Below are 27,445 nucleotides of genomic sequence, written 5' to 3'. Positions count from 1 at the left end.
AACTACAAAAGGACTCAAATATTAGAACAAGTACGAACCCAGAAATTTGGCGTGTCATGTACATATGAAACGTTTAATATTTTTTATGTAAGAATATTTGGGCGCACCATGGTTACATTCGATTGCTCACTTCTATATTATACATTAATTTAATATCTGAGGATGCAGTCATTTCATCCGAAGATGGCAAATTTGATCAATCACAGCTTTGTTAATAATGATCGGATATCCACTAAATTTTCCGGTGTGGTGTCCCACATCAGGGTCTATATTATTGCAATTTTACGGAACTTGCATGTCTCCTGTTCACTCCTTTGTTGAGTATGGGGCTTTAACGCGACTGTGCTGGAGTTTCATTATCATCCCACTTCTGTACAGGTGATAAGCCTATAGCAGCGGGACCACATTAATACGAATACAAACATCGAAAACGACGGTGATTTTAGCCCAGGGTAACTAGATAAAGAGACTCCCGCTAAACCATCTCGACCACTGCACCCATTAGTACTCGAAGTGCAAAAAAATTTCCAAACTACATCATCATCAAAATGTATACTTATTCCGAAGCCAAACAAATACCATCAGGAAACTTTTTTAATCTATAATAGATAACTCCAAATTGCCGAAAAAACGCCGGTCTATCAAAGAGGCAGTTTTAATTCCGAAAAGCAAAATCAACGATTGATGTGGTAAATTTGGTGGGAAATCTGACTAAATTGTCTATTGAAGGAAACAAATGTTGTCCGATAGTAACCCTCGACGCAGGAAATGCGAGGTGGAAACAAATCATTGAGGCACTTTCAAGGCTGGCCGTGACGTATCTTATACGAGTTTTTTATAGAAAGGCGGCTTTGTTGCGATTCAGATGAGGGCCGTAAAGAATATCGAACAACCTATGGTGTACGACAAGGATTATTCCTCGGCACTTTATTGTAGCACATATTGTATAAAAGAGTACTAAAGTTGCGGCTCCCTTGCAGTATCAACTCCATTGGGTTCGCAAATGACATCGGAATTGCAATCGCAGCAAACCACGTTGAAGACGTAGAAATATATGCCAACGAAGCAATTTGGCAGATCAAATCGCGGCTGAAAAATGCTGGACTATCACTCGCAGAGCACAAAACAGAATTAGTACTAATCACTAAGCGCAGAAAGAATACGTGAACAAAGATTAAAGTCGGAGACCAAATTCTACATCCCCAGCTTGTTTTAAATTATCTCGGGGTGATCTTCTATCAGAAGTTAATCTTTATGCAACCTCTGTAATATGCAGCCACAAAGGCGTCTAACATAAGCTCGTTGATTGCTAGAATTCTACCAAATGTAGGGGGACCAAGACAAAGCCGTCGATAACTCATTTCAAGAGTGGTTGCTTTGGTGTTATTGTACCTGACACATCCGGTGGACAACCGCACATCCGACGGCGCAGCAAGGATAATAGCTGGGATGATGCCTATCAATATCATCATCATCATCAACGGCGCAACAACCGGTATCCGGTCTAGGCCTGCCTTAATAAGGAACTCCAGACATCCCGGTTTTGCGCCGAGGTCCACCAATTCGATATCCCTAAAAGCTGTCTGGCGTCCTGGCCCACGCCATCGCTCCATCTTAGGCAGGGTCTGCCTCGTCTTCTTTTCCTACCATAGATATTGCCCTTATAGACTTTCCGGGTGGGATCATCTTCATCCATACGGATTAAGTGACCCGCCCACCGTAACCTATTGAGCCTATCAATATCTTGGCGAATAAAGCCTTTCGGATTCAGGAAACTAGTGAAACTAGCGCCGTTTGACGACAGACGGTAAGGAATCTGTCACTGATAGAATGGCACAAACGATGGTACGAGAGCAAGAAAGGACGCTGGACTCATCGGTTGATACTAAACGTCGAAAGCAGGACTAAACGGAGGCATGGTAATGTGGGCTATAGCTTAACACAGTTCGAATGCAGAATATGAAGGTTCACATCATACAAAACGGATATGGCAGCGGTAGCCAATATCCACTTATCAGCAGCAATCTTGAGTTCGATTGAGGTATGGAAAGCGGTGGAATAAGCAATGAAGAATATCCATGGAATACTATGCCAGGAGCAGTTTTGAAGGAAGAAAGAGTGGAAGAGGATGACCATCACGAATAACACTTCAGTACTAATCCAACCCCGCGAAGTAATTCCATATGATAGTCCCGTGGGGAGAATGGATGAAGGCAGAGTTGGTTTTCATAATCATCAACGGCGCCAAAATCGGTATCCGACCTAGACCTGCCTTGGTAAACAATTCCAAACATCTCAGTTTTGTGCCGATATACACCAATTCGATATCTCTAAAAGCTGTCTGGCGTCCTGACCTATGCCATCGCTCCATCTCATGCAGGATCTGCCTCGTCCACTTTTTCTAGCATAGATATTGCCTTTATATACTTTCCGGGCTGGATCATCCTCATCCATACGGATTAGGTGACCCGCACAGCAGAACCTGTTGAGCCACATTTTATCCACAACTAGTCGTGGTATCGCTCGTTATGTAGGGTATGGGTGGTTTTAGTGGGTAAAAGTCCAACATAACCGTAAGACAGAAGTCAGCGGTAGCTTTTGAAGCTTTGCAACTACTAGGAGGAAAAAGGACAGACAGCCAGATAGTAAACCGATTTCGTTTTACACAATAGGTGCAAAAGGAAAACTAAAATGTCCCGATGGACCCCGCCGCTCATATAAGTTTAGGTTATTTAATGACATCATATACGTCCTAGAGTGCAATAAATTTTCGTGAAATGCAAAACTTTGAAAATTAAAATTTAAATCTTGTACTTCTAGTAAGAAACTAAGGGGGGCTTTCGGGTAAATTTCTAAAATATAGTAATATGCCAGTATTAACTTTATTTGAGCAGATATCGGAATGGGATGTATTTCCAGGTCTAGATTTCGTATAGTTGCACCATTGTGAAGACCCTTTGGCTGGGTACGTTTTAAGAGCGAGATCTGTTTTACTTTGTGGTGCACTCATTTTTAGACCTTGCTCTCTTGTGTTTCGCCCAGTGGTCTGCTATCGGGTTCAACAGAAGAACGTAAATGTTGTGCCGTGGTAACACTAATTGTCAAGAATGCATTCATCTGTGCAAAATACAGGGGTGCGGCAGCATAACTTCCTTTTTTAAAATGCGTGTCTCTCAGTTAGTTGATGTCATAGCGGAGCGCTAGTGGTCTCGTTCAAGAGGGGATACTGTAAAGTTTTGTCCCGATACGGTTCAGTCGCCATCATGCGTTGGAATAGTGAGGAGCGTGCCTTTGCCGTTGAGGTTTACTTTTCAAGCGGATGTTCGGTTATTGCAACACAGCGTGCATTTCAGAATCGCTTTAATTTAGCCCCGTTGGCTCCCGCCCCAGACCGCAAATCAATTGTTACATGGGTCACTACATTCAGACAAACTGCAAGTGCGACAAAAGGAACAACTGGAGTCCCTCGGCCTGTTAGATCACCTGAGAATATTGAAGCAGTGAGAGCGTCAATGTTGCGATCGTCACGGCGTTCTGCGTGCAAACACGCATCTGCCCTTGGACTATCCGATCGTTCTATGAGAAGAATTCTTCGTGATGATCTTCATTTTCATCCCTATAAGATGGCGATAGTGCAGGAACTTTCAGAACGTGACTTCAATTCTCGGATGAACGCGTGTGAGCTTCTTCTTGATGTCGTTCCCGAGGGTGCTATTGTTTTTTTTAGCGATGAAGCCCATTTTCATTTGTGTGGGTCGGTTAACAAACAAAACATGCGCTACTGAGCTGACAGCAACCCTCGAGAATTACATCAAAAGTCTTTGCATTGACCCAAAGTCACAGTGTGGTGTGCAATTTCCTCAGCTGGAATTATTGGTCCCTGGTTTTTTGAGGAACATGAGGTTACAGTGACAGTGAATTCGGACCGGTATGTAAACATGCTACAGAATTTTTTTTCCCACGGCTAGAAAATTTGGATTTGGGGGACACTTGGTTCCAACAAGACTGTGCAACAGCACACACTTCAAGAGCATCGATGGCTGTTTTGAGGGAACACTTTCCAGAGCGCCTTATCTCAATTAGAGGCGATTTGGAATGGCCGGCACGCTCTCCTGATCTGTCCACTTGTGATTTTTTTCTATGGGGTTTTTTGAAATCCCGTGTTTATGTGAACCGTCCAAGATCCCTACAAGATTTGAAGACCAACTATGCTATGCTAACAAGAGTCATGACAAACGCCAGAAATCGGTTTACGCAATGTATGCAGAATGGGAGACGTCACCTAACAGATTTGATCTTTAAAACGATGTAAATAAAAACTTTAGAGATGTAGCTACATTATAAAAAATAAATAAATATTTTCCGATGCATGCAATAGTTTTTATTGGGTTTTGAAAAAAGGAAGTGATGCTGCCGCACCCTGTAGAAAAAGATCATCGAAGTACTAGTCAAACTACAGGCCCGAATCTGTCGAATTTCTCCTGGTGAGAAAGCTGTATTGCGACTACGACAAGGGATTGAAAATATTCCCGACAACTGCGGTGGGCGACATGGTTCTGCCCGAGGTCTGTCGCTATCACTTATTATCTACGATGGAGTGTTAACACACCTTCCCAGCGTGGCCACATTGGTGGTCGAACATTGGTGGTCCAAGGCAAAGCCGTCTTCTTCTCTCAAGGGTAGTTAGTTTTGTGCTATTCTACGCAGCTCCATGGGCAACTGTGCTGAAGAATAAATTAACCGGAGGAAACTATGAGTGGCGTATCGGCCAAGTGCACTCCGGACATGCCGAGCTTATCGAAAACATCAAGAGAAGCAGGATGCGTACTAGCAGGAATGCTCCCCAAAAACATCCTAGCGAACGAAAGTCAGCGTCTCTACGATAAAACGTATGCAGCCGGAGAGTGTAGCGCATTTCGACGGCAGCTGGCACGACGAGAAGAAAAGGGACGAGTCACAAATTGTTCGTCGGACATGCTGTATCATTCTGGACATTCGAAGATGGATCGGATGAAGCCACGGGGAATTAAATCCCGAGCTGGCACAATTCTTAAGCGGTAATTCGTCATACTGCCCAAGATGCGTTAATATAGCAGAAAAGCATATTGCGCTCGATTGCTTGAACCATTACACCCTTGCCGAATTTTGTACTTCTGGGATGGACATAAGGACAAACAAAACAAAACCTTAAAAACGGTCGTTAATACCCTCTAACGATTCTTGGCAAATTCTCATAACTGCCTTAGTTTGAATATTTAGATATTTAAGGAAATTTATAGAGCACACCCACTCTCAATTTATTTACCACAAGTCTTTTGTCATAAAAAGTCATCAACACTTCAAAGTGAACTCACTGCGAGTTATATTCTGTGCTCTTACGCCTAAAGCACTCTGCTGTCATCATTCATAGTTTTCGAAAGAATTCTTCAAGTTGACATAAAGTTTTCTATATTTGGCACCTACTTGAGTTGATTGAACTTAAAGAGTTGATTTTGACGAGAATTACAAAAGTCCTAGTGCATTACTAGATTGATTTATCAAGTTTGTGCATTTTCGTCGCGGATTAATAAGGAACCATTATAATTAATCGAAACTTACCTGTTTCATGAAAGATATAACGTTCTTTGGTGTCGGCAACATATTGTCGTAATTTCAGATTTTCTCGTTAGCTAACTAAAATATATTCAGCGATTCAAATACTGCTTCCACGTCACGTAATCAGTGAAATAAACTTCTGGATTAATTTTTTGCGTATTCACTATCCAAAATGGAGCATCGCTCCGGGAACTAGTTTTTCAATTTATTTTAAAATTGTGGGCCTTCGTCGATGACCTCGCGACGCATTTTTCTTGAAATTTGATAAATTGTTGTACTTTTTCGAAATGTGCTTTTTGATTGCATTGAGATAAGAATTTGAGGCTTCCAATCATTCTAGTAGTTCAGCACTGATTGATATGAATTAAGTCTAAGCATTCTATGTTGGTGTATCTGAAAAGAGAAAGGAAAATCATTTAGAATCAGATTGCAAATTTTCGGTTAAGAAATTAGAGTTACTATAATACCTAAGGACACTAACTGAATAGGAGAATGGATAAATTACATCCAAAACTGAGCAGTCAAGAATTCTTAATTATATTTAAGGTTAACATCGTCTATAATATTTTTATAAGTTTATTTGATCCTTCCAGCCGATGCCAGCGGATCACTCTACAACAGACCGAACAATTTTTGTCTCCTTATGTGACAGAAAGAAAACTTTTTCCAAACATCATATTCGTTCGGATTAACACTCTTACTGAGGTTCTGCAACTGCTCCCTATGCTTGGGGCCCACAGAAAGATTTAGGACCAATCTAGAAGGAAAAAAGTCAATTCAGAAATTGGGGGATCTAACAGCGGTAGTCTCGAATTAATAGTCGAAATAGGCCACTTTTCTTGAGGTTTTGTGTGAAACAAAACCGAAAGGGTGGAGTAAAATTTTTTCACAGAATATGGTCATTAGAGATATCAAACATGATGATCGGATTAAGTCACAGGCCTCGGAGAAATGCTAGGGCGTCCACCTCAGTCGACGCGGCACGACGGGCCCGGTCCTGTCGAGAAATGGGCAAGGGTTCTTGACGCATGGACGGCGTCAGGACGTAAACAAGTTAGTCCGCACACAACGAACAAAACAAATACGTGTCTGCACGCTAAATGTTGGTACCCTAACTGGAAAGACGGAGGAACTCGCAAGAGCCCTTCGGAAAAGGTGCATTGACATCTGCGCTCTGCAAGAAACCCGATGGTCTGGTTCCAAAAGCTGCGACATTGAACGCGAACGCGGTAAAAATAGCTACAAACTTCTCTATTTTGGTAACCCACACACTCCACACGCCATCTCAGAGGGTTTCCGTGATGCCATTAAAGAAGTCGAACGATTTGATGATCGGCTGATGAAGCTCACCATTATATCAGCTGATCGCACTATTCACTTCTTCACCGCGTATGCACCACAGACAGGTCGACCTGATGCCGAGAAAGATGCCTTCTGGCAACTTCTCGATGAAAAGACTTGTCACGTGCCTGCTGACGATTACATAATCATTGCCGGCGACCTTAATGGTCATGTGGGTGAAAAGGCAGACGGTAACAGGTGCCATGGGGGAAAGGGGTTCGGAGCGCGCAATGAAGGTGGCGAGCGTATAATCGATTTTGCGGACACCCATGACCATGACCTTGTACTTATGAATACATGGTTCATCAAACGATTGTCTCATCTTCCCACATTTTATAGTGGGAACAATAAAACGCAAATCGACTATATTCTCATAAGACGCCAACATTTTACCACTGTCACTGATTGCAAAGTCGTTCCCTATGAGACCATCGCACCTCAACATCGACCGTTGATTGCTGTCCTGCGAATTAAGCCACCGATAAAACGGCGTGAGGAACGCACTGGCCCGCCGCGCATTAAATGGTGGCGATTTGGTGAGAAGAAAGAAGAAGCGGTCTCACTCATACGATTGCCAACCATTACGAATGTGGAAGAATCATGGAACCAAATGAAAGACACGATCCACAAAGCGGCCTCTGCAACCCTCGGGGTCACCAAGCCGGGTAAGCGGTACATCAACCGAGATACTTGGCTTTGGAATGATGATGTTGAAATGAAGGTCCGTGAAAAGAAACGCCTCTACCACAAATTTCTCGACGATAAAACGCCTGCTAATTGGCAAATTTATAAGAATGCCAACCGGGAAGCAAAGAAAGCGGTCGCTGTCACCCGAGCGAACCATTTCAAAAATCTTTACGATAAACTGGACACTCGGGATGGCGAGAGAGATCTGTATCGACTTGCTAAAAGCCGTGATGAACGCATACAGGATATCGAACACTTCTGTTGTGTTAATGACAAGAACGGTACTTTGCTTACCAACCGTCGAGCCGCAACGGATAGATGGCGAGAATACTTCGAGCAGATTTCAACTGAGGAATTTGTTCATCCTCCACTTCCACAATCATTGCCGACATTTGGAGCAGTTCCACCAGTCAGCGCAACTGAAGTCGAGGAGGCAATAAAACAAATGAAATCGGGGAAAGCAACAGGACCTGACGACATCGCATCTGAGCTCTGGAAAGCGAAGAGCTGGGACCCAACACTGTGGCTCAGTGAATTCTTTAACCGGGTTATTCAGGAAGGAAGAACACCATCTGACTGGCAAGAAAGTACCACTGTTCCAATATGGAAAAAGAAAGGTAGCCCAGCAGAATGTTCAAATTACCGTCCGATCTGGTTACTTTCCCATACCATGAAGATTTTTGAACGCATTCTTGACAACCGTATTCGCGAAATCGTTGAAATAACCGTGAAACAAGTCGGATTTGTCAAGAACTGCGGAACTACTGACGCAATACACGCTGCGCGGTTACTCATGGAGAAATACCGTGAGAAGCATCGCCCTCTTTACATTGCCTTTCTGGATCAAGAGAAAGCGTTTGACCGTGTACCACACGAACTCATCTGGTATGCTTTACGACAACACTTCGTGCCAGAAGAACTCGTGCGCTGGGTTCAATTGCTCTACCACTATCCGAAAAGTAAAGTTCGAAGTATGGCGGGTGTATCAAAACCGCTTCGTGTCTCTGTTGGAGTTCATCAACGAAGTGTCCTCTCACCACTCCTCTTTGTCCTTGTTATGGACACCGTCACACGGGATATCCAACGTCCAGCGCCCTACACACTGCTTTATGCAGATGATGTTTTCCTAGCATCTGATAGCAAAAATGATCTCGAGCAACTTGTTCAAAAATGGAATGATCGCCTCATGCAACACGGTCTCAGATTGAACTTAAACAAAACTGAATTTTTGACGACCGATCCTCATGAAACAGGCACAATCACTGTCAGTGGCAGTGATCTGCCCAGAACTGAGCGATTTAAATACCTCGGGTCAACGCTATCAGCCAATGGAGAGCTGCGTTATGAAATTGCTTCACGCATTAACGCAACCTGGATGAAGTAGCGTTCCACAACTGGTGTCCTTTGTGATCGACGTATCAACGAACGTCTCAAATCTAAAATTTACCGCAATGTCGTCCGTCCAGTCGCTCTCTATGGTTCTGAGTGTTGGCCGACCATAAAAGACAATGAACGGCGTCTCGCGGTAATGGAGACGAAGATGCTACGTTGGACTAGTGGCGTCACACGTTTAGATCACATCCGAAATGAGGATATCCGCGATCGTTATGGGGTTGCACCGATCGTGGAAAAGTTGCGAGAGAGGCGTCTTCGATGGTATGGTCACGCAATTCGTGCAAACGAGAATTCACTTGCAAAGATTGGTCTGAACATCGAAGTCGATGGTAAACGACCAAAAGGCAGACCTAAGCAACGGTGGCTTGATACGCTGGATGGGGATTTGAAAGCCTCGAGATTGCACCCAGATCAGGCATCCGATAGAGCCAAATGGCGAAGCCGATCACGACGAGCCGACCCCGCTTGTGAACGGGACAAAGGCTGAAGAAAAAGAAATGAGAGAGGTCAATTAGTACTTTTCGAAACTGATCTTACTTTTAATACTGGGAGAAATATAGGGGAGGGAGAGCTCAAAAGTGTAACAGGTCTCGTTTTCAGAACCTATCCAACCTATCTAAAAACTTCGCAATGGCGTATCTAACAGCCTCAAAAATATCCCATTCCGATATCTGCTAAAATAAATTTAATAATATTTAGCATGTTACTATATTTTAGAAATTTACTCGAAAGCCCCTCTCAAGTTCATTCCAGATATACAAAATTTGGTATCAGTACAAGCAATAATATAGTACACAATATGAAGAAAAAAACAAGTATTATCGACAAAGTTGTCAAAATTGTGTATTTTATGTGAATTTGTCGCGACGTGTTTGTCATCTCATATAAACTCATATGAACGCGGAGTTGGAGTTTGGAAATGAAATAAATCAAGGAATATTTTGAACAGGAAAACATGCATAAAAAATTTCTCACACAAGATGACCACAAAACGATCATACCCGAAGTGTCCGAAGCTTCCGATATTTCGACTTGTTTATGCTATTCAAACAAAATGCTTATAAAGCACAACAAACAATGAAAACAATACGTTTTCTCTCTCTCTCTCTTTTATGTGGCCACGTTACAGAAGATTAGAATAATTCCGACAAATCCCAGGTGTAACTTAGCGTAACATGAGGTGCATTCTTGGGTTGGGATAGCGTACCAAGCGCACTAACAAAATATTGTCATGCCTGCCATCTCAAAACGAAAGAATCTAAGCTTCATGATATGCTAACAAAAAAGCCTGCTATGTACTTGCTACGAGTGCGAAATTGAATTTAATTTACTGAAAAGTAAAATAATTGCGGTAATTTTAGTATTCCATTCGTTATTACAATTATTATGCATTATTGTCATCGTTTTAAATAAAAACGTATTTTGCTATTATGGATAACATACACATAGATGCTTCCTCTTCGCCGCAGCCTCTTTGTTTGTTTGGTTTACGAATGGGTTCAGTTTCATTATCATCACATAATTCTGCGCAAGTAATAACCTATAGCAGCGAAAAAAGACATAAATATCCATGACGAGCAAGAACTTGAACCTCGGTTTTTACTCGGTTTCTGCTTTTACTTTGTGTGTTTCTTAAAATTGAGTTGTGCATCCATCATCACTCCCAAGTATTTGATGGCCGGTTTTGAAGTGATGATATGAATCCCAATTGTAATGAAATAGTAATTTGCACTTAATGTTGAGGAACGTTTCCGTCTAGCGCCTTGTAGTACAACTTGCCCTTTTGGCGCTTTATCGGTATCATGCCAAAGCCTCCACCCTTGCAAGTAGCTATCGAAGATAGTAGAGGTGGGTTGCACTAACCGTTAGTAGGGACTTCTGTATAAGACTCCAAATTGTCAACCGGAAGCAATCCCTCTAACATTTTACCCATAATGTCCAAAAGTCATATGGGTTTACAGGAGGCTCATCTGGAGGTTTGCCAAGCAACCTTAGGTAGCGTATGTGTCCCTTGACGATGCATTATGTCACATTGAGAGATCTTTTCGTGAGGTCAGCCGTAGTAGGTAGGTCCAGCAGCAAATCTTGTGGCTAGGTTTGCGTATCTAATGCTTTTCTACACCAGCTTCATATCCTTCTCCGCTGTGGATATACTATTTCCCAGTCCTATGATTCTCTCTATACTTCGAACATAATTGCCTGGTGATCGCTGTGGGTGGGGCATAACAGCTCTAAACGTATACACCACATATTTTAGCCCACACAAAGCCACCGGGCAATGATTGGGGTTTATTGGAATAAACTTTACTTTTTCATTGCAGTCAACGCGTCTCTAAATTCCGGGAATTTACCACTTCCGGGAATATGCCATTTATCTCGTCCCTTGTTTCCTTCGTACAGAAGGCATTTTTAGGGTGCACTCTTTGGCAATATTGTCTTTCTTCCCACACTTTCTGCATCGATTGGATCCATGAATGCCGCTGGTGCATGCTTTCGCGGAGTATTCAAATATAAGGCACTTGGAGCATCTCTCTATTACTTTACTCTCTCGGACAGCAGACCCATCCGGTTCGCACTTTTCCCGCCGATAGCAATTTCTGTACTGGGGTCCCCCAACTAGAGTTGCTTCTTCAAGAGAGTGCAAATTTCTCTTTTTGATGTCATTTCGTCCTTACCCTGTATATATCCCCAAGTTTTGGCCCGTATTGTGACGTTCTATAAGTTGGGTGCAAAAGTCCTCAGTTTAGCCCGAGCTGGAATTTTCTAGCTCAAACATGAAGACGCCCTTTTAGGCTCTTCGGATCTTGGTGGCATTTCCCACTAGATATTTTAGGTTGCAGTCAGCTTTGAAGTTTTTCAATATTTGTATATATGATAGATTTCGCTTTTTGGAGAAAACCATGGCTTCCGAACGAATTTATCATCTTGCTTTTTTCTTCGCTTTTGCGGCTTTTGCCTCCCTGCTCAACAACCGGACTGCTTTTGGGGATAATTTCCCGGCAGCACCAATCACTTCGGGGAGTCTACTCCTGCTGAGCTTCTTAATCAGTTTCCCGGCCGTGTGAAGCAAGCAGAGTGATCGGCATGCAGGGTATCTTTTCCACCGGTTATCAGCACAGGCCTCACAATATTGCAGTAACATGAAAAAATGCTTCCTTTCAGCCGTAGAATTCGTCAATCAGTAGATAAGACCGATGGCAGAGTTTATACATCTCTGCCAAGATACCATCGGACCCTGGTACCTTTATATTTCTCAGAGAAAGAACTGCCTCCTCAAACTCTTTCATTGTGAAAAGTAAGCAGCCCCCGGCGCCTTCTACGTTGTTTTCATCAGGTCGTACTAAATATGTAGACGATGCAGGAGGAGCGTCAAGCAAATATACGCCAAAATATGGCATCAATCACTTCGAACGTGATATATTGATTGTACCTTACCAAGAAGTGACTCACAACCGGCCAGTCTCTCTCACTACCCAACCAACAACACTAGTGACTGTGCAATGTGTGAAATTCTGAGTACTATTCTTGCCGATATTTTCAGGATCCGTTTTTTCTCTAGAGTCTAGATTGGGGGTTCCCCATTCCATACTCCAGCATTAAACTTTTCTCCGAACAGGGCCGTCACTCCTTGGCGCATTTGTTACAAAATCAAGCCTGCATTGAAAGGCCTGCATCGAGTCTCTCGGTGTTAGATACACGTTGGGTAGAGATGTCTAATGCCCCGAGATGCACCCACCTGTTTACTTATCCGGTGCTGGCCGCTGATCAAAATTATGTCAGGGTTTACCTTCATAGCGAATTGCACTAACAACTCATGAACAGTTGCATTACAGTGCATGTTGATTTATAAAATGAGGAACATGTAAGCCGCGTCCTAGCCTTGTTCAGTTCTGCTCTGAAGACCGCACATCGTCTCGAGCCTGCAGCATGTGTGACGCTCTCACGAGGTATGCCACGATATATGCAGCCCTTCTTTTCGTTCCTAGTTTTTGTTTTGTGACCCACCTGACCACATATCGGGCATACCGGCTCCTTGTCGGATCCCCAACAGGCTCTAGACGTGTGCCCATAGTCTAAACACCTGTAAAATTTGGTGGCGGCAACTACCCAAACAATACTGATTTTTCCACTGTTAAGAAGTTTCTCGCGTATTGTTCGAAAACTTCTACCACAGCAAGATTATAGCCACGATAATTCGCAGATAGTGATGCACGTCCAGTGATTGGTTATCTCTGGGCATGATGATTTCTTCTCCCTAGATTTTTTTCTGTAAAACAATCAAGGTCTCACATTTCAAGCGGGCACATAGGCTCTAGGTTAGCTTAATTCAAAAAAGATTCCGCTATTCTTCGTTCTCCGACATATAGGCAGCAGAGAAATAAAAAAAATGTCACAAATAATGTAAGTCCATTTGCCTCAAGGAAAATTGAAACTTTTGATTATTGAGATCAAAATAAGAGAGGACCAAGAAAACTCAATCTACTTCATCAAATTCTCGACATTTATTTCCTGCTTCATTTTTTAATTTTCCTAAAATCAAACATTTTGAGGAGAAATAGTTGTACTTGGACACTGGAATTAATTTAGAATAAGATTGTTAATGGCTCACATCTAATTCTGATTAGCAATTCAAAATACTAATTGATACTGTCTCTTTATCATTAAATGATGAAAATAAGAAAAGATATTTAAATTTTCCGTCAATTTGTTAATCCTTCATCAGTGCAATCAAAGGAAATTGAGGCTTTATTTGAGAGGATGAGGAACACAATTAAGTGGAAACTCTGAACAGAAGATGAATTTCAAGATTGACAAGCGTTTCCATAACAACCCTATTATCCTTGAAAACCACAAGAAAATGGAAGATTTGAGAATTCGCTTACATATAATATAGTCCGTCAGATGAATAGAGATAACTCTTCAGAAATCCTAGAGTCGTTCTCAATACACTCCGTAAAAGTTCATCGAAGACAATTTTTCAGATAACTATCGTTAATTATTCATTGATTCGTCGCTTATTTTCCATTTTTTCAACGATTACACTTGAGAATGAGCAATTTAAAAGTAATCTCATCATCGTGTTCATCTGAAATTGTAACAAGATAACGATCTGGTTGGAATAATTATGATGCGCTTGATAGAGCCTCAGTTCCCACTTTAACGGATCCCATGGCAACTTTACTTGCTTCCTGGACTGCCTCTCGAGGTATTATGGATTGCGTTTCAGGTATTCAATTAAAAGTAATTTGCTTTGGTGCCTGTTAAACACAAGCTACACTGTACCTGCTCCCGTTGCATCTTGAAGCTTCCTAAGGCCTTGAAATAATGGTCAGCACTTAGTGAAGCGTTATCTGAAAAGTGCAAGCAGCTGGAATTAATTGTTGGATTAAATTGTTCTTGCTTGTGTAATATCATGCAGGATTTGTAAACACCACCTACCGTGGAGTAGTATCCTTTAAACTATACACATTATCTTCACCTCATTGTCTGTTTTGCAAGGGATGAGTATTCAATTTCATCGGGGAGCCGGCATTTAAAAGTGTTAAAAGGAAGCAAAAGTCCCATCCAAGTATATTCGAGCAGTATCAGTTAATATCAAATTAAGCAAGTTAATTCATAGAAAGGAAGAGAACCGTCGCCATTGAATATATCAAGTGAGCAGCGAGGGGCATAACATGTTGCCACCTTCGCTAAAGCATGAGTAAATTTTGAATTAGAACGGCCGCTTCATTATGATCAAAGCAGAGAATGGTTTGTTCGAGTGGGTAGGTTTCCGTTTGCATGAACGATATGGTTATCGTGTATAGGTTGATTCGTTAATTCTCCTCCTAAGGCGATGGTTACAGCCTCTCAGAAAATTTAATTTTGAAATCTAACCAAAAACTACTCTTGAAGGCACACGTTGAAAACATATGTCGGAAAGCCACAAGGGCTCTTATAACTTGAATTTTCATAGCGGGGAAAAATGGGAATGCACCTACAGGAGTAGTAGGCTGACATTTGTAGAGAGCGGACGTGCCTACAAATTAATATTATTAATAAAAAGAATTTAAAATTGAAATTAAATTAACTTTTATCAAGAATATAGAAAGATTTTTATATTACTTAATTAATAATATATAATTTAAATCTTAGTTGAAACTAATTTACTTTTGATTTGTTATCTAAGTTACATTTTCCTTAACAAATTTTGAGAAAAAGTTCGTTTTTTTTGGCTTGGCGGGAATGAGTGGCGAGCCGCCGACGGGTGGCGGACTAGACCGGCCCCCCACCATAAGGCCTAAGGGCACTCGGATCGGTCGTGGGGTACGCAACGAGGAGGATCCAGACTTGAAAATAGCCAAAGTAAGAATAGCCAACCTTGAAAGAAGAAATGGCGAGCTGGCGAAGACACTCGAAGATTTGAAAAATCAAATAACAATATTGATCAAGAAAAATGGAAACTTACGGAGCAGCTAATGGTCTCCAAAGGTAGCCAGGGAAAAAGTGAAGCTTTCTTCGACTACTTCTGCAGCCATGGACGAACCGGGCTGCCTTGAGGGCGAACAAGTTTTCGGCAGCGAATCTGTCCGTATGGAGGACATAGAAAACAACAAAGCTGACGATACGAGAGACAGCGACAACGGTGGCGATGAAAATGTCCCAGAAGAGGGTGCTAACCAGGCAAGTTGTAGTAGCGAAGAGGGAAAACTGGATGAGTTTTTGCTCTATGTTTCTAAAAAATTAAAGAAGAAAAACAAAATTCAAGAAAAAATGTTAGCTAATGTAAAAAATAATGCAAGTACGAGTGAAAATTTGAAAAATGGTCCGACCGGGGATGCAAGTAGCACCCGAAATAAAGAAAAGGGGGAAAGGGTGACCCCCATTAATGTTTATGAATGAGGTGGTAGAGATTTAGCCACTCTACTTAATGGGAGCGCGGGGCTCTCGAATTTTGTTATTAAAAAGACGGGGGCCGAGAGAGTCCAAGTCAAATGTAACAAAATTGCAGATTACAAAAAAGCGCGGGAGGTCCTCGAGTGAGTGAAGGCTCCTCACTTCACCTACACTCCAAAGGAAAAGAAGGTGCAAACCTTCCTTCTTAAATGCGTGAGACGGGAACTGAGGTCAAGTTCCTCTCAGTGTCACGCTTTAGTACGAGAAGATCCGTGTTGGAAAAACGAATCCTGCCGCACTTCCTCGTCCAGCGCCGGGGAAGCGATCTGTTCGGCATCAGGTCGCTTAATTACCAGGCCATTCGTTTTGAGCGCCTGCTAAGAGGCGAAATAGTCGTTGAAGATGCCAGCGCTATGGTCACTCGGCAGTGAACTGTCAAATAACCTTACGATGTGTAAAGTGCGGGAAAGACCATACCGCAGCTAAATGTTCGCTGACTGAAGCAGATGGCAAGGAAAAAACTTTCTGTGTTAACTGCGGAAGCGGAGGGCATCCGGCTTCGTACCGTGGATGTCCTGCATACCGCAATGTTAAGGTCACAAGGCAGCAGGCACCGAGATCGGCCCAAAGGACGAAGGTGTCAGCGGCGTTGAACGGTACCATCCCTTCGGCACCAATCGTCTCGGAGATCCCATTTGCAGAAGTAGTTCGACAAGGAGGAGCTAAGAAGCCCCAACAAGATGCAAGTGGCGGGATGAATAAAATACTAACCATGTGTGAAAACATGCAGTATACGCTACACGTACACAATACAAAAATAAACAGCATAACAGAATATTTACAAAACCAGTATGCCCGCTGCTAGGTCTGCAGTCACAGCGGTACCACTGGATGGTTTCCGTATCATCGCGATTACCTTTGAATGTATCGAAGTCTCTTGTATTCTGTTTTCACTGCCTAGAGGAGGGAATTTATACATTCTGTCAGTCTATGCAGTGAGAAACAACCGAGCCAAGTTCAAGGAGGAATTCCATTCTCTGTTTACGATACTCGAACTGAATAGGCTGCATAATTATTATATTATTGCTGGCGACTTGAATGCTAAGCATACCTCGTGGCTAAACGCCACAAACAATCCCAAAGGGGCGTTCCTCAAATCTTGGATAGAGCAATACCAGGTAGTGTATAAATGGGAATTATATGGATCAGAGAGTCCAACTTGGCCCAGGGCAAATTCCTATCTGGATTTGTGCATTGCTGATGCGCGCTTCAACTTTGATTTTAGAAATCCTCAACGAAAACTACAGACTCTTCCTTACGATAGCGACCATAACGCTATTCTTATTGAAGTTTTGTTTGATGGACGAAGAGTTCGCCTTCTGCCGATGGACAGTGGCGTCCACAGGCTGAACTATGAACAAACAGATTGGAAGAAATTCCGAGAGAGGTTTATTCGGGGATATCGAGAGGAATGCCCACCTCTTGATGGGGAAAACGATAGTACAATTTTACAAGGTGACAGGAACTTGAACAACGAGGAAATACTTCAGTATCTTCTCAAGCTGGAGAATTCGACGCTGGAAACAATTGAACAAGTCGTCCCTAAGATTAAACCTCGCAATAATATGGCAGGATATGAAACTGCAGCCATAAAACGGTTGAAAAAAGTGAAAAGCCTTCTGCTCACTTGCGTCAACAAAATCTATCGGAGATATGGGGACTATCAGCATCCCATATTGGTTGAGTTCAAATCACTTCTAAAGATCGCGCGGGATCTTATCCGCCAACATTACGTAAATGAAGTGAACTCCCAATGGCGGGAGAAGTTAAAGGGTATTTCACCAAGCAATTCAGATTCCATGTTTACAAAGATAAGTACGTTATTCCGGAAGAAGTCACGAGTAATTGTGGCGAGAATTAAAGTCGATAGCAGCGAGATACACCACCTTATTGACTCAGGTATAGACACGAATAGTGTAACTGCAGATGGACAAGGCAATTACATCGTGATGGATGATGATCTGAAACTCGAACTTATAGGGGAGTACTTTGAATCGGTGCATCGGCCCAGAACGGACTTAAAGACAACGCGACTTGCGGAAATTGTAGAACGAGATGCCTGAACGGCACCACAATTCTCCAGTTTAGCTCTGCGTTGCAGGCTGATCTCATCATCATCATCATCAACGGCGCAACAACCGGTATCCGGTCTAGGCCTGCCTTAATAAGGAACTCCAGACATCCCGGTTTTGCGCCGAGGTCCACCAATTCGATATCCCTAAAAGCTGTCTGGCGTCCTGGCCCACGCCATCGCTCCATCTTAGGCAGGGTCTGCCTCTTCTTCTTTTTCTACCATAGATATTGCCCTTATAGACTTTCCGGGTGGGATCATCTTCACCCATACGGTTTAAGTGACCCGCCCACCGTAACCTATTGAGCCGGATTTTATGCACAACCGGACGGTCATGGTATTTCGTCATTGTGCAGGCTACGGAATCGTCCATCCTCATGTAGGGGACCAAAAATTCTTCAGAGGATTCTTCTCTCGAACGCGGCCAAGAGTTCGCAATTTTTCTTGCTAAGAACCCAAGTTTCCGAGGAATACATGAGGACTGGCAAGATCATAGTCTTGTACAGTAAGAGCTTTGACCCTATGGTGAGACGTTTCGAGCGGAATAGTCTTTGTAAGCTGAAATAGGCTCTGTTGGCTGGCAACAACCGTGCGCGGATTTCATCATTGTAGTTGTTATCGGTTGTGACTTTCGACCCTAGATAGGAGAAATTGTCAACGGTCTCAAAGTTGTATTCTCCTACCCTTATTCTTGTTCGTGTTTGTGTTTGACCAGTGCGGTTTGATGTTGTTGGTTGATTCGTCTTGGGTGCTGACGTTGCCACCATATATTTTGTCTTGCCTTCATTGATGTGCAGCCCAAGATCTCGCGAAGCCTGCTCGATCTGGATGAAGGCAGTTTGTACGTCTCGGGTGGTTCTTCCCATGATGTCGATATCGCCAGCATAGGCCAGTAGTTGGGTGGACTTGAAGAGGATCGTACCTCTTGCATTCACCTCAGCATCACGGATCACTTTCTCGAGGGCCAGGTTAAAGAGGACGCATGATAGCGCATCCCTTTGTCGTAGACCGTTGTTGATGTCGAATGGTCTTGAGAGTGATCCTGCTGCTTTTATCTGGCCTTGCACATTGGTCAGGGTCAGCCTAGTCAGTCTTATTAATTTCGTCGGGATACCGAATTCTCCCATGGCCGTGTACAGTTTTACCCTGCCTATGCTATTATAGGCGGCTTTAAAGTCGATGAACAGATGGTGCAACTGTTGTCCATATTCCAACAGTTTTTCCATCGCTCGCCGCAGAGAGAAAATCTGATCTGTTGCTGATTTGCCTGGAGTGAAGCCTCTGTGGTATGGGCCAATTATATTCTGGGCGTATGGGGCTATCCGGCCTAGCAAGATAGTGGAGAATATCTTATAGATGGTACCCAGCAACGTGATACCTCTATAATTGCTGCACTGTGTGATATCTCCCTTTTTATGTATGAGACAGGTTATGCCTCGTTGCCAATCGTCAGGCATTGATTCGCTGTCCCATACCTTGAGCACAAGTTGATGAACCACTTGGTGTAACTGGTCGCCTCCATATTTAACCAATTCGGCTGTAATTCCATCGGCTCCCGGCGACTTATGATTTTTTAGCCGATGAATTGCACGGACTGTTTCTCCTAAACTTGGTGGTGGCAGTATTTGTCCGTCGTCTTCAGTTGGCGGGACCTCCAACTCGCCGATGTTGTGGTTGTTCAGTAGCTCATCAAAGTACTCAACCCATCGCTCTAATATGCCCATTCTGTCGGAAATTAGATTTTCCTCTTTGTCTCGGCAGGATGAGCATCGAGGTGTATAAGGCTCCACCCTGCTGACTTGTTGGTAAAACTTCCGCGCCTGGTGCGTTTGCTCCCTGTACTTTTTTAGTTCACAGACTTGTTGGTTCTGCCAGGCTTCCTTTTTCCGTCTGTGAAGTCGCTTCTCCGCTCGACGGAGTTCGTGACAAGTCTCTGCGCGTGCCCGCGTTAGAATGCAACATTACTTGGTATGCGGCATTCTTCCGTTCCGTTGCTAGCTTACATTCATCGTCAAACCAGCCGTTCCGACTCCTTTTGCGGCTGGGGCCAAGTATATTTGTGGCCGTATCCATAATAACGTTCTTCTGGTGGTTGTGAAGATCATTAGTTGATGCTTCATCTCCAGGTCCTTTGTTGACTGCGGTTATTGCGGCATCCATTTCCCTCTTATAGGTGTCGCGGAGGGTTGTGTTGTGGATGGCTTCAGTGTTCACTCTCACCTGATTGTCAGAGGGGATTCTAGGTGGTATTGTTATTCGAGCTCGGAGCACCATGCCAACGAGATAGTGATCCGAGTCTATATTGGCCCCCTTATATGTTCTGACATTCATCAAGGCTGAGAGGTGGCGGCGTTCGATCAACACGTGGTCAATTTCGTTGAAAGTGGTCCCGTCTGGAGAGGCCCACGTATGTTTGTGGACCGCTTTCCGCGCAAACCAGGTACTTCCAACAACCATTTCGTGTGACCCTGCTAATTGAATAGTTCGCAGTCCGTTATCATTTGTTTTTTCGTGTAAGCTATGGGAGCCAACGTATCGCCTGAATACGGGCTCCTTCCCTACTTGGCTGTTAAAATCCCCAAGCATGATTTTGATATCATATCTGGGACAGGCTTCGAGGGTTCTTTCTACTGCCTCGTAGAAGGTATCCTTCTCCGACTCTGCAGTCTCCTCTGTAGGGGCGTGAACTGAACGTTTATGAGGCTTATATTTCTAAACTTGCCTCGCAAGCGTAGAGTGCATAACCGTTCGCTTATGCTTTCAAAGCCGATAACAGCAGGTTTCATTTTTTGGCTGACTAAGAAACCTACTCCGAGCACATGGTTTACTCGATGACCGCTATAATATATGGTGTAGTGGCTCTTCTCTAGGAAACCGGTCCCTGTCCATCGCATCTCTTGCAACGCTGTTTCATCAGCCCTATATTGGGACAGGGTATCGGCTAGCTGCTTATCAGCTTCATCTCTGTACAGGGAGCGCACGTTCCATCCTTTGTCGTTGCCGGGTCCGTCGTTTTAAAATCCGTCCTATCCGAGGCTCCTGTTGTGGCTTCGTAACATGTTGTTTTCCGTGAAGGGTTGTCAGCCCTATCCAACCCCCAACCTGGAGGACCAGTTGGTACAATTTGTCCCGTTTTTAGGCGCGGGAGACTCGCCTTCATCCTTCTCCGTCTGCAGCTTTTCGTCAAGAAAGAGCTCCCAGCGGTCACCACGTGGAGGTGGAGATAGGGTTTGGTAGTAGAGCTGTTGGTGTTGGTTCAGCAGGCATTTCCCAGGTTTTATGCTCCATCGTGGGTACCAATCCACGTTTCGCCCCGGGACCTATACTACCCTTTGACCACCTGATCTCATACCGAGTGATAATCTGCTTGATTACTTTGTCTCATGTGTAGAGTTAACTTCCATATTTAGAAGAGTAAATAATAAGAGATCATCCGGTATGGATGACATTCCTAACGTGGCCCTCAGGCATTTATCAGACATTGCCATTCGTAATTATTGCATTTTGTTCAATAATTTATATATATATATATATATAAATTCAAAAAGCCCACGGACCCTCTTCCCGCCCAACCGGACCGAGGGGCGACCAACCTAAGGATGGGCTGAAGGCAACATCCAAAGGCCCGCATCACAGCGATGATGCGTTTTAACGCAAAGTGTGTGCGACCATGCGAAAATGTATTGCTACATCCCGATTGTCGCAAACACTTCAGCCAATGACGCGGAGGTCCTACACTACAGAGACATGGATCTTATATTGAAGACAGTGCGGATCAAGACTGAAACCCATTAGGTCAGATTGTTACCGGACAGGACTCTTCGGACTATAGCACAGGTTGCAAGGATAACTGCTTTTTGCATCTCCATGTATAGTCCAGCCCTAAGATCGAGCGTTTTCAGCGCTTTATGTAAGTTATGCGGGACTAATCCCGTCGCTGAAATTATTACTGGGACTACTTGGATCTTTTGTAGTCTCCAAGTCTGCTTCATATCATCTGCCAAGGGGCCGTAGTTCCGGATTTTTTCGTGCTGTTTTTCAACAGTGTTCCGGTCCAACGGTACGGCTACATCGATTATAAAGCACGCTCGTTCTTCCTTCAGAAGCAGAACTAGATCGGGTCTGTTATGATTAACACTGTGGTCGTTGGCAATAGTGTCGTCCCACAGTAATTTGACCCGATCATTTTCCAAGATTCTCTGCGGAGTATACTTATAGTAAGGATGGTAGGTTGCCACCAAGTTATACTTCAACGCAAGGTTTTGATGGAGAATCTTGCAGACGGAGTTATGACGATTGGTGTACTCGGTACCGCTCAACATCCTGCACGCAGATGTTATGTGCTGGATGGTCTCCTCTTCACAGTTGCATAACCTACAACTGGAGTTGGTGATTGAGGAGTCGTGAAGAATGTACCGTTTATAATTTTTTGTTGGGAGCGAAGCATCCTGAATTGAAGTTAGGAATGCTTCGGTCTCATAGAAAAGTACACCATTTGTCAACCATTTGTTGGAGGCTTCGATGTCAATGCCTGACAACAACAAATTTTTTATATGACCTCCGTGAATGGATTTTTCTTTCTACATGTCGATCTTCTGTTGCACTGAAGTAACGTTCGACATGGGATCCCATTCTCTGCTTCTCAAGTTCAAAGGAGATAATTTATTATCTGCCATGACGGTAGCCTGATGTATTTGGCTAGAGGATTGTTTCTTATAGAAAAACTCACGAAGAGAATGCACTTGATTGTAGTGCAACGTTTTTAAATCAAGTACCCCCCTTCCTCCCTGATGACGTGGGATAGTGATCCTCAATTTTTCGGCAGCTCTATTGTGCATGTTGTTGTTTGCAAGAACTACCCTTACCCGTCTATTGACAGATTCTAAATCAGTATTACTCCACTGTATCACACCGAAAGTGTATAGAAGGACGGGAATGGCAAAGGTGTTGATTGCCATGATTTTATTTTTCCCGTACAGCTCAGTTTTAAGGACAAGATCCAGACGCCGCTCAAATTCCCCCAGCAACTTAGATTTAATTATTGCCACAGCAGGTGTTGTTGCTTGCAATATGCCGAGGTATTTGTAGACGTCGTCCGAATCCATGCCCTCAATTCGGATGTTATTTTGGCTGTATCCTTCGTTGTCGGTGTGTTTTCCCCGAACAATTGTTTTTATGCGACATTTCTCCAAACCCAACTGCATGCCGATATCCCTGCTGAACTGGATGGTGATGTCCAGCAAGGAGCGAAGTTGGTTCTCGTCTTTGGCATACAATTTGATGTCGTCAATGTACATTAAATGGCTTAATGTACATTTCGACAATATGCCATGCTTGACTTGGAACCCGTATTTGCTTTCATGCAAAAGATGGGATAGCGGATTCAAAGCCAAACAAAACCACAGTGGGCTTAGAAAGTCGCCTTGGAAAATGCCACGCCTGATTGGTATCTCTCCTGATGTTTGCGAAGATACCGATAGCTTCGTGCTCCAATGCTTCATTACTGTTCTCAGAAGAAGAACAACATTCGGGTTGATTTTATACAAGCGTAACACTTGTAGTAACCACGAATGTGATATGGAGTCAAAGGCTGATTTATAATCGATGTAGGCTGTCGAGATGTTTCGTTTTTGGTGGACAGCCTGCTTTACAGCTACCGTATCGATTATAAGCTGTTCTTTGCAGCCTCGGGAGCCTTTTGCGCATCCTTTTTGCTCCTCAGCTATCAATTTATGAACATCAAGATGTTTTGAGATGTTCGCGCACAGAACTGAAGTGAAGACCTTGTAGATGGTAGGAAGACAAGTAATTGGTCGACATTTTGAAGGGCAAGAGACACCCTGTTCCTTGGGGATGAGGAAAGTTATCCCCTTGGTGAAAAATGGTGGAACTAAATCAGGATCGGCAATCATCTGATTAAATTGATTTGCCAATATCCTGTGAGTGCTCTTGAATCGCTTCAGCCAGAAGTTGTGAATTTTGTCAACTCCTGGCGCCTTCCAGTTACCTGCCTTGTCAAGGACTGCTTTAACATCGACTTCAGTTACGTCAGGCATGGTCATTTCGGGGAGGGCCTCGCATGAACGCATAAGGTGTGGGAGCCACGCTGCTTCTAAATTGCAACGACTGGATTCGCTCCAAACACTTCTCCAGAAGTCTTCTGCCTGATCCAGATTGAGGTTACTGTCCCTACCTGAGTTGATGAGATTTTTGTAGAATCCTCGTTGGTTCTGGAAGAACAAGGTGTTGTCTGTCCTTCGCTGAAAGCTTTTCTGATACCTACGGATGCGATTGGAGCATACCGCAAGTTTCTGCTTCAGCACCTCGAGGATTTCTTCGATTGGCATATCATTGGACAGATGGTAGTTTCCAATGATGTTCGCAAACCATCTGTGCACTCTTGGTGATGGATTTCCAAGGAGTGCTTGCGTCACACGACCAATCTCCTTTCTCAACTTTTCGACTCTTTTGTTGAGTCGAAACACCCAGAACGGTAAAGTCCTTCTGCGCATACCTCTGTTATTCGCTCTAAGATGTTGGTTATGGAGACGAATAACCGTGGCAGCTGCAACGTAGATCAGGCTGTGAACCTCTGTAGCAGTAATCTCGCTAGCCAAACGATCAGCCAAAATTCTGTCAACGGCAGCAATGATGTTAGTAGTTGCCGAAGTAAACTTCAGTTTTGGGATCCTTGGCCTAGCGTCTGGGAGAATCTCAGCATACTCTGTGAATGCGACCTGGAATGCGGTCAAAGCCTCATTATAAATTGGGTCGACATCCCCAGTTACTAAGCTTCTCCTGACTACTGGATTCATGGAGTGCCTTACAGGTGGAGTACTTGTGTTACTCCTTTGACTAGTCCGGTAATTTGATGACTCCAGCCCGAGCTCAAGTGAAACCTCTTGGAAGATTTGTTGCCTAGTTGGTAAGGCAACTCGGTTGTTATTCACGATCACTCGGTACTGGTTGACGACGTTCTGTTCCGGAACATGACTTAGCTCCGGAAATCGGGTTATGAACGCGTCATGTAGTCGATGTCTGTACCCTGATGGATTCCGTTCCAAATCCGTGACACGGTAATAGGCGCGGACGATAAATTCGTTGAGTTGGTTCGTCCAAACCATACGACGCCTAGGTCTCCCGTCCCTGGTGGTTGACGGCATAACCGCCAAAACATCCAAGGGCGAAGAGCCGCTCTGATGTTGTTGAACGACCCTTAACCGTGTTGGGTACTGTCTTCGTGTCCCTGGGGTCCCATTTAAAGAATTTAAACCAAAGTCCCCAATTTTATTCCCACGAGTAATGGGGAACCAGTCAGCCCTGCAACAGAGCCCCAATGTTGCAATGCCCCATGGTTACCTCCAAAGGTAGGGAAGGTATTTGGAGGGGAGCCGCTGAAATACAGTGTAACGTCACTGCAATTCATCCGATAGGCGCGTCGATCCCTTCACCCCGGATTACGGATTTGTTAAGGAGGTTTACTCCCCCTGAACGGGAAGAATCGGTAAGGGAGGACGAACACAAAGGGAAACGTTCTGCTTGTCCGCGGCTACTTATTTACAAGATTAACTTGCGATATTCGTAGCTGACCCGGTGGGTCATGTCATTATCCGCAACCCATGACACGCGCCTGGTCACATGCAGCTCTGCGTTTGCAACTCAGGTGAGGATAAACCTGGTACGCCAGGTATATTATATATATATATATATAAATTATTGATATTGATATATATATATATATATATATATATATTTATAATAACATTAGTTAAAGCTATCGGAACCAACAAATTTGACAGCGAAAAGTTCCTATACACTACAGCCTCAGCAGTGCTGATAGTAGTTATCAAATGCATTAAATACGACGCTGATTCTACTGAAATCTTGAAGTTGAAATGAGTTAAAGATTCGAATCACCAATCAAAAGTCCCTTAATAGGCGATCTAAATCCAAGCGATGCCACGAACTTTCCGGGCAGACTTGGTTCCACTAAAACCCAGTCAAGCCTGTCTTATGCTAATGCTGTCAAATTCTAACAAACAGTGAACTAACTCATTCAAAGCATGAACCAATTCATCAATGTAAAAGATAATGCAAGAACTCATGGCAAACCAAATGCTGATTCTTCAAGCACTCTTGGTAAACAATTGAGATCCGCCACTGGAATGTGAATGGTATTAGCAATTAAATAGAATTACGTCAAATCTAACTTTGGATGTTCTGGGATTCTTATTAAAAGTCGTATCCACCACTTTGTCATGTAACATTGTGCTTATAAATGTAATGTAACCTCATCAGAATTTTTGCATTATACTGCTATCTGAGATTTATCATCCCTGCAGAGTAATTTGTAAAAACATTTTGAGTAGAAAATTTATTGAAGCTGCAGATTTCAATACCACGCATGCGTACTGGGATTCGAGACTAATTTGGCCAGGAGCCAAAACCCCAGACTGTTATCGTGTGGACATCCAATCTACTGAACAACAATCGCCGTAAAATACCTGACTTTATCGACTAGGCATAACGAGGAATTTAAAAGGAAATTAACTATCTGCACAACCCTGCTTCGTACAAAGCTTCCAACATTTACTGGTTCTCATAACATTTTAAAATCTCCAACCAAAAATTATCGAGTATACCACATTGATTAGCCTTAGTATCGCATTTAAGAATAAATGTGTCCTTGAAATTAAGCCTCATACTCGACCAGACTGTGCCTTTCATCAGCAAAGTATTAACATCAGTCGAAGCCTACTCTATGCCACACTGAAATAAAGGTCTTTAGGCTCGCATCCTCCAAAGCATACAAAAGCAGTCGACCGGCTTATAAGCGAAAAACGAAAGCCGAAGTGTGAATGGCAACATTTTAACAACAATTCGGAAAAGAATTTAATTGCAGTTAGGAAAGACGAAAAACATTGAACAAGTCGAAAACCCCATTTGCACCTTGCTCTTAATGCTTATGTATTTTGTATGTGACACTTTTCACTTTAGTATAAGGCTGACATTCAAAGTTTTGGAATGCAATTAATTTCTACTGAGACCTTTTTGACCTATATTGCAAAACTTAGTAATTCCAGGATAAACTTAAGTGAGGTTTCCAGTCAACTTCTAAAAAATATTGCAATAATATATATATTAGTATACAAGTATCAACTTCATTTAAACAGATATCGGTTTGGATGGTATTTTGATGCTTAGACACCATAATAGTGGCAGCTTCATGATTTTTTCAGATTGTTCGGGTGAATAGTTTCTGAGAGAAGGTCCGTGAGAAATATTCCCCGTCATCCCTCTCTTGAACTAATTATCATATATGGAAATATCAATATTGGAAAGTAATAATCGAGACCTATCATCATGATACCCTACATGGCTATATTCGTTGAAGAGACAGTTTTACACCCTCTGGCATTT

The 27,445-nt window shown here is 43.2% G+C and overlaps 1 protein-coding gene across 5 annotated transcripts in view; it reads right to left on the bottom strand.

The window, feature by feature from the left end:
* LOC119649762 (regulating synaptic membrane exocytosis protein 1) overlaps positions 1 to 27,445 on the bottom strand; it is a 692,290-nt gene that overhangs the window by 300,118 nt on the left and 364,727 nt on the right. For 4 of the 5 annotated variants that reach the window (XM_038052056.1, XM_038052059.1, XM_038052060.1 and 1 more), the window contains one exon: positions 5,599 to 5,988. In XM_038052056.1, the coding sequence (XP_037907984.1) occupies positions 5,599 to 5,640 (42 nt within the window). In that variant the 5' untranslated portion in view covers positions 5,641 to 5,988. The remainder of the gene's footprint in view (positions 1 to 5,598; positions 5,989 to 27,445) is intronic. The other variant, XM_038052057.1, reaches the window with a different exon arrangement.

This window comes from Hermetia illucens, chromosome 2 (assembly GCF_905115235.1).
Source record: "Hermetia illucens chromosome 2, iHerIll2.2.curated.20191125, whole genome shotgun sequence".
In the NCBI taxonomy this organism is placed as follows: domain Eukaryota; kingdom Metazoa; phylum Arthropoda; class Insecta; order Diptera; family Stratiomyidae; genus Hermetia; species Hermetia illucens.
The sequence above is the reverse complement of the archived record's forward strand: the minus strand, read 5'-3'. Positions and strand labels throughout refer to the sequence as shown.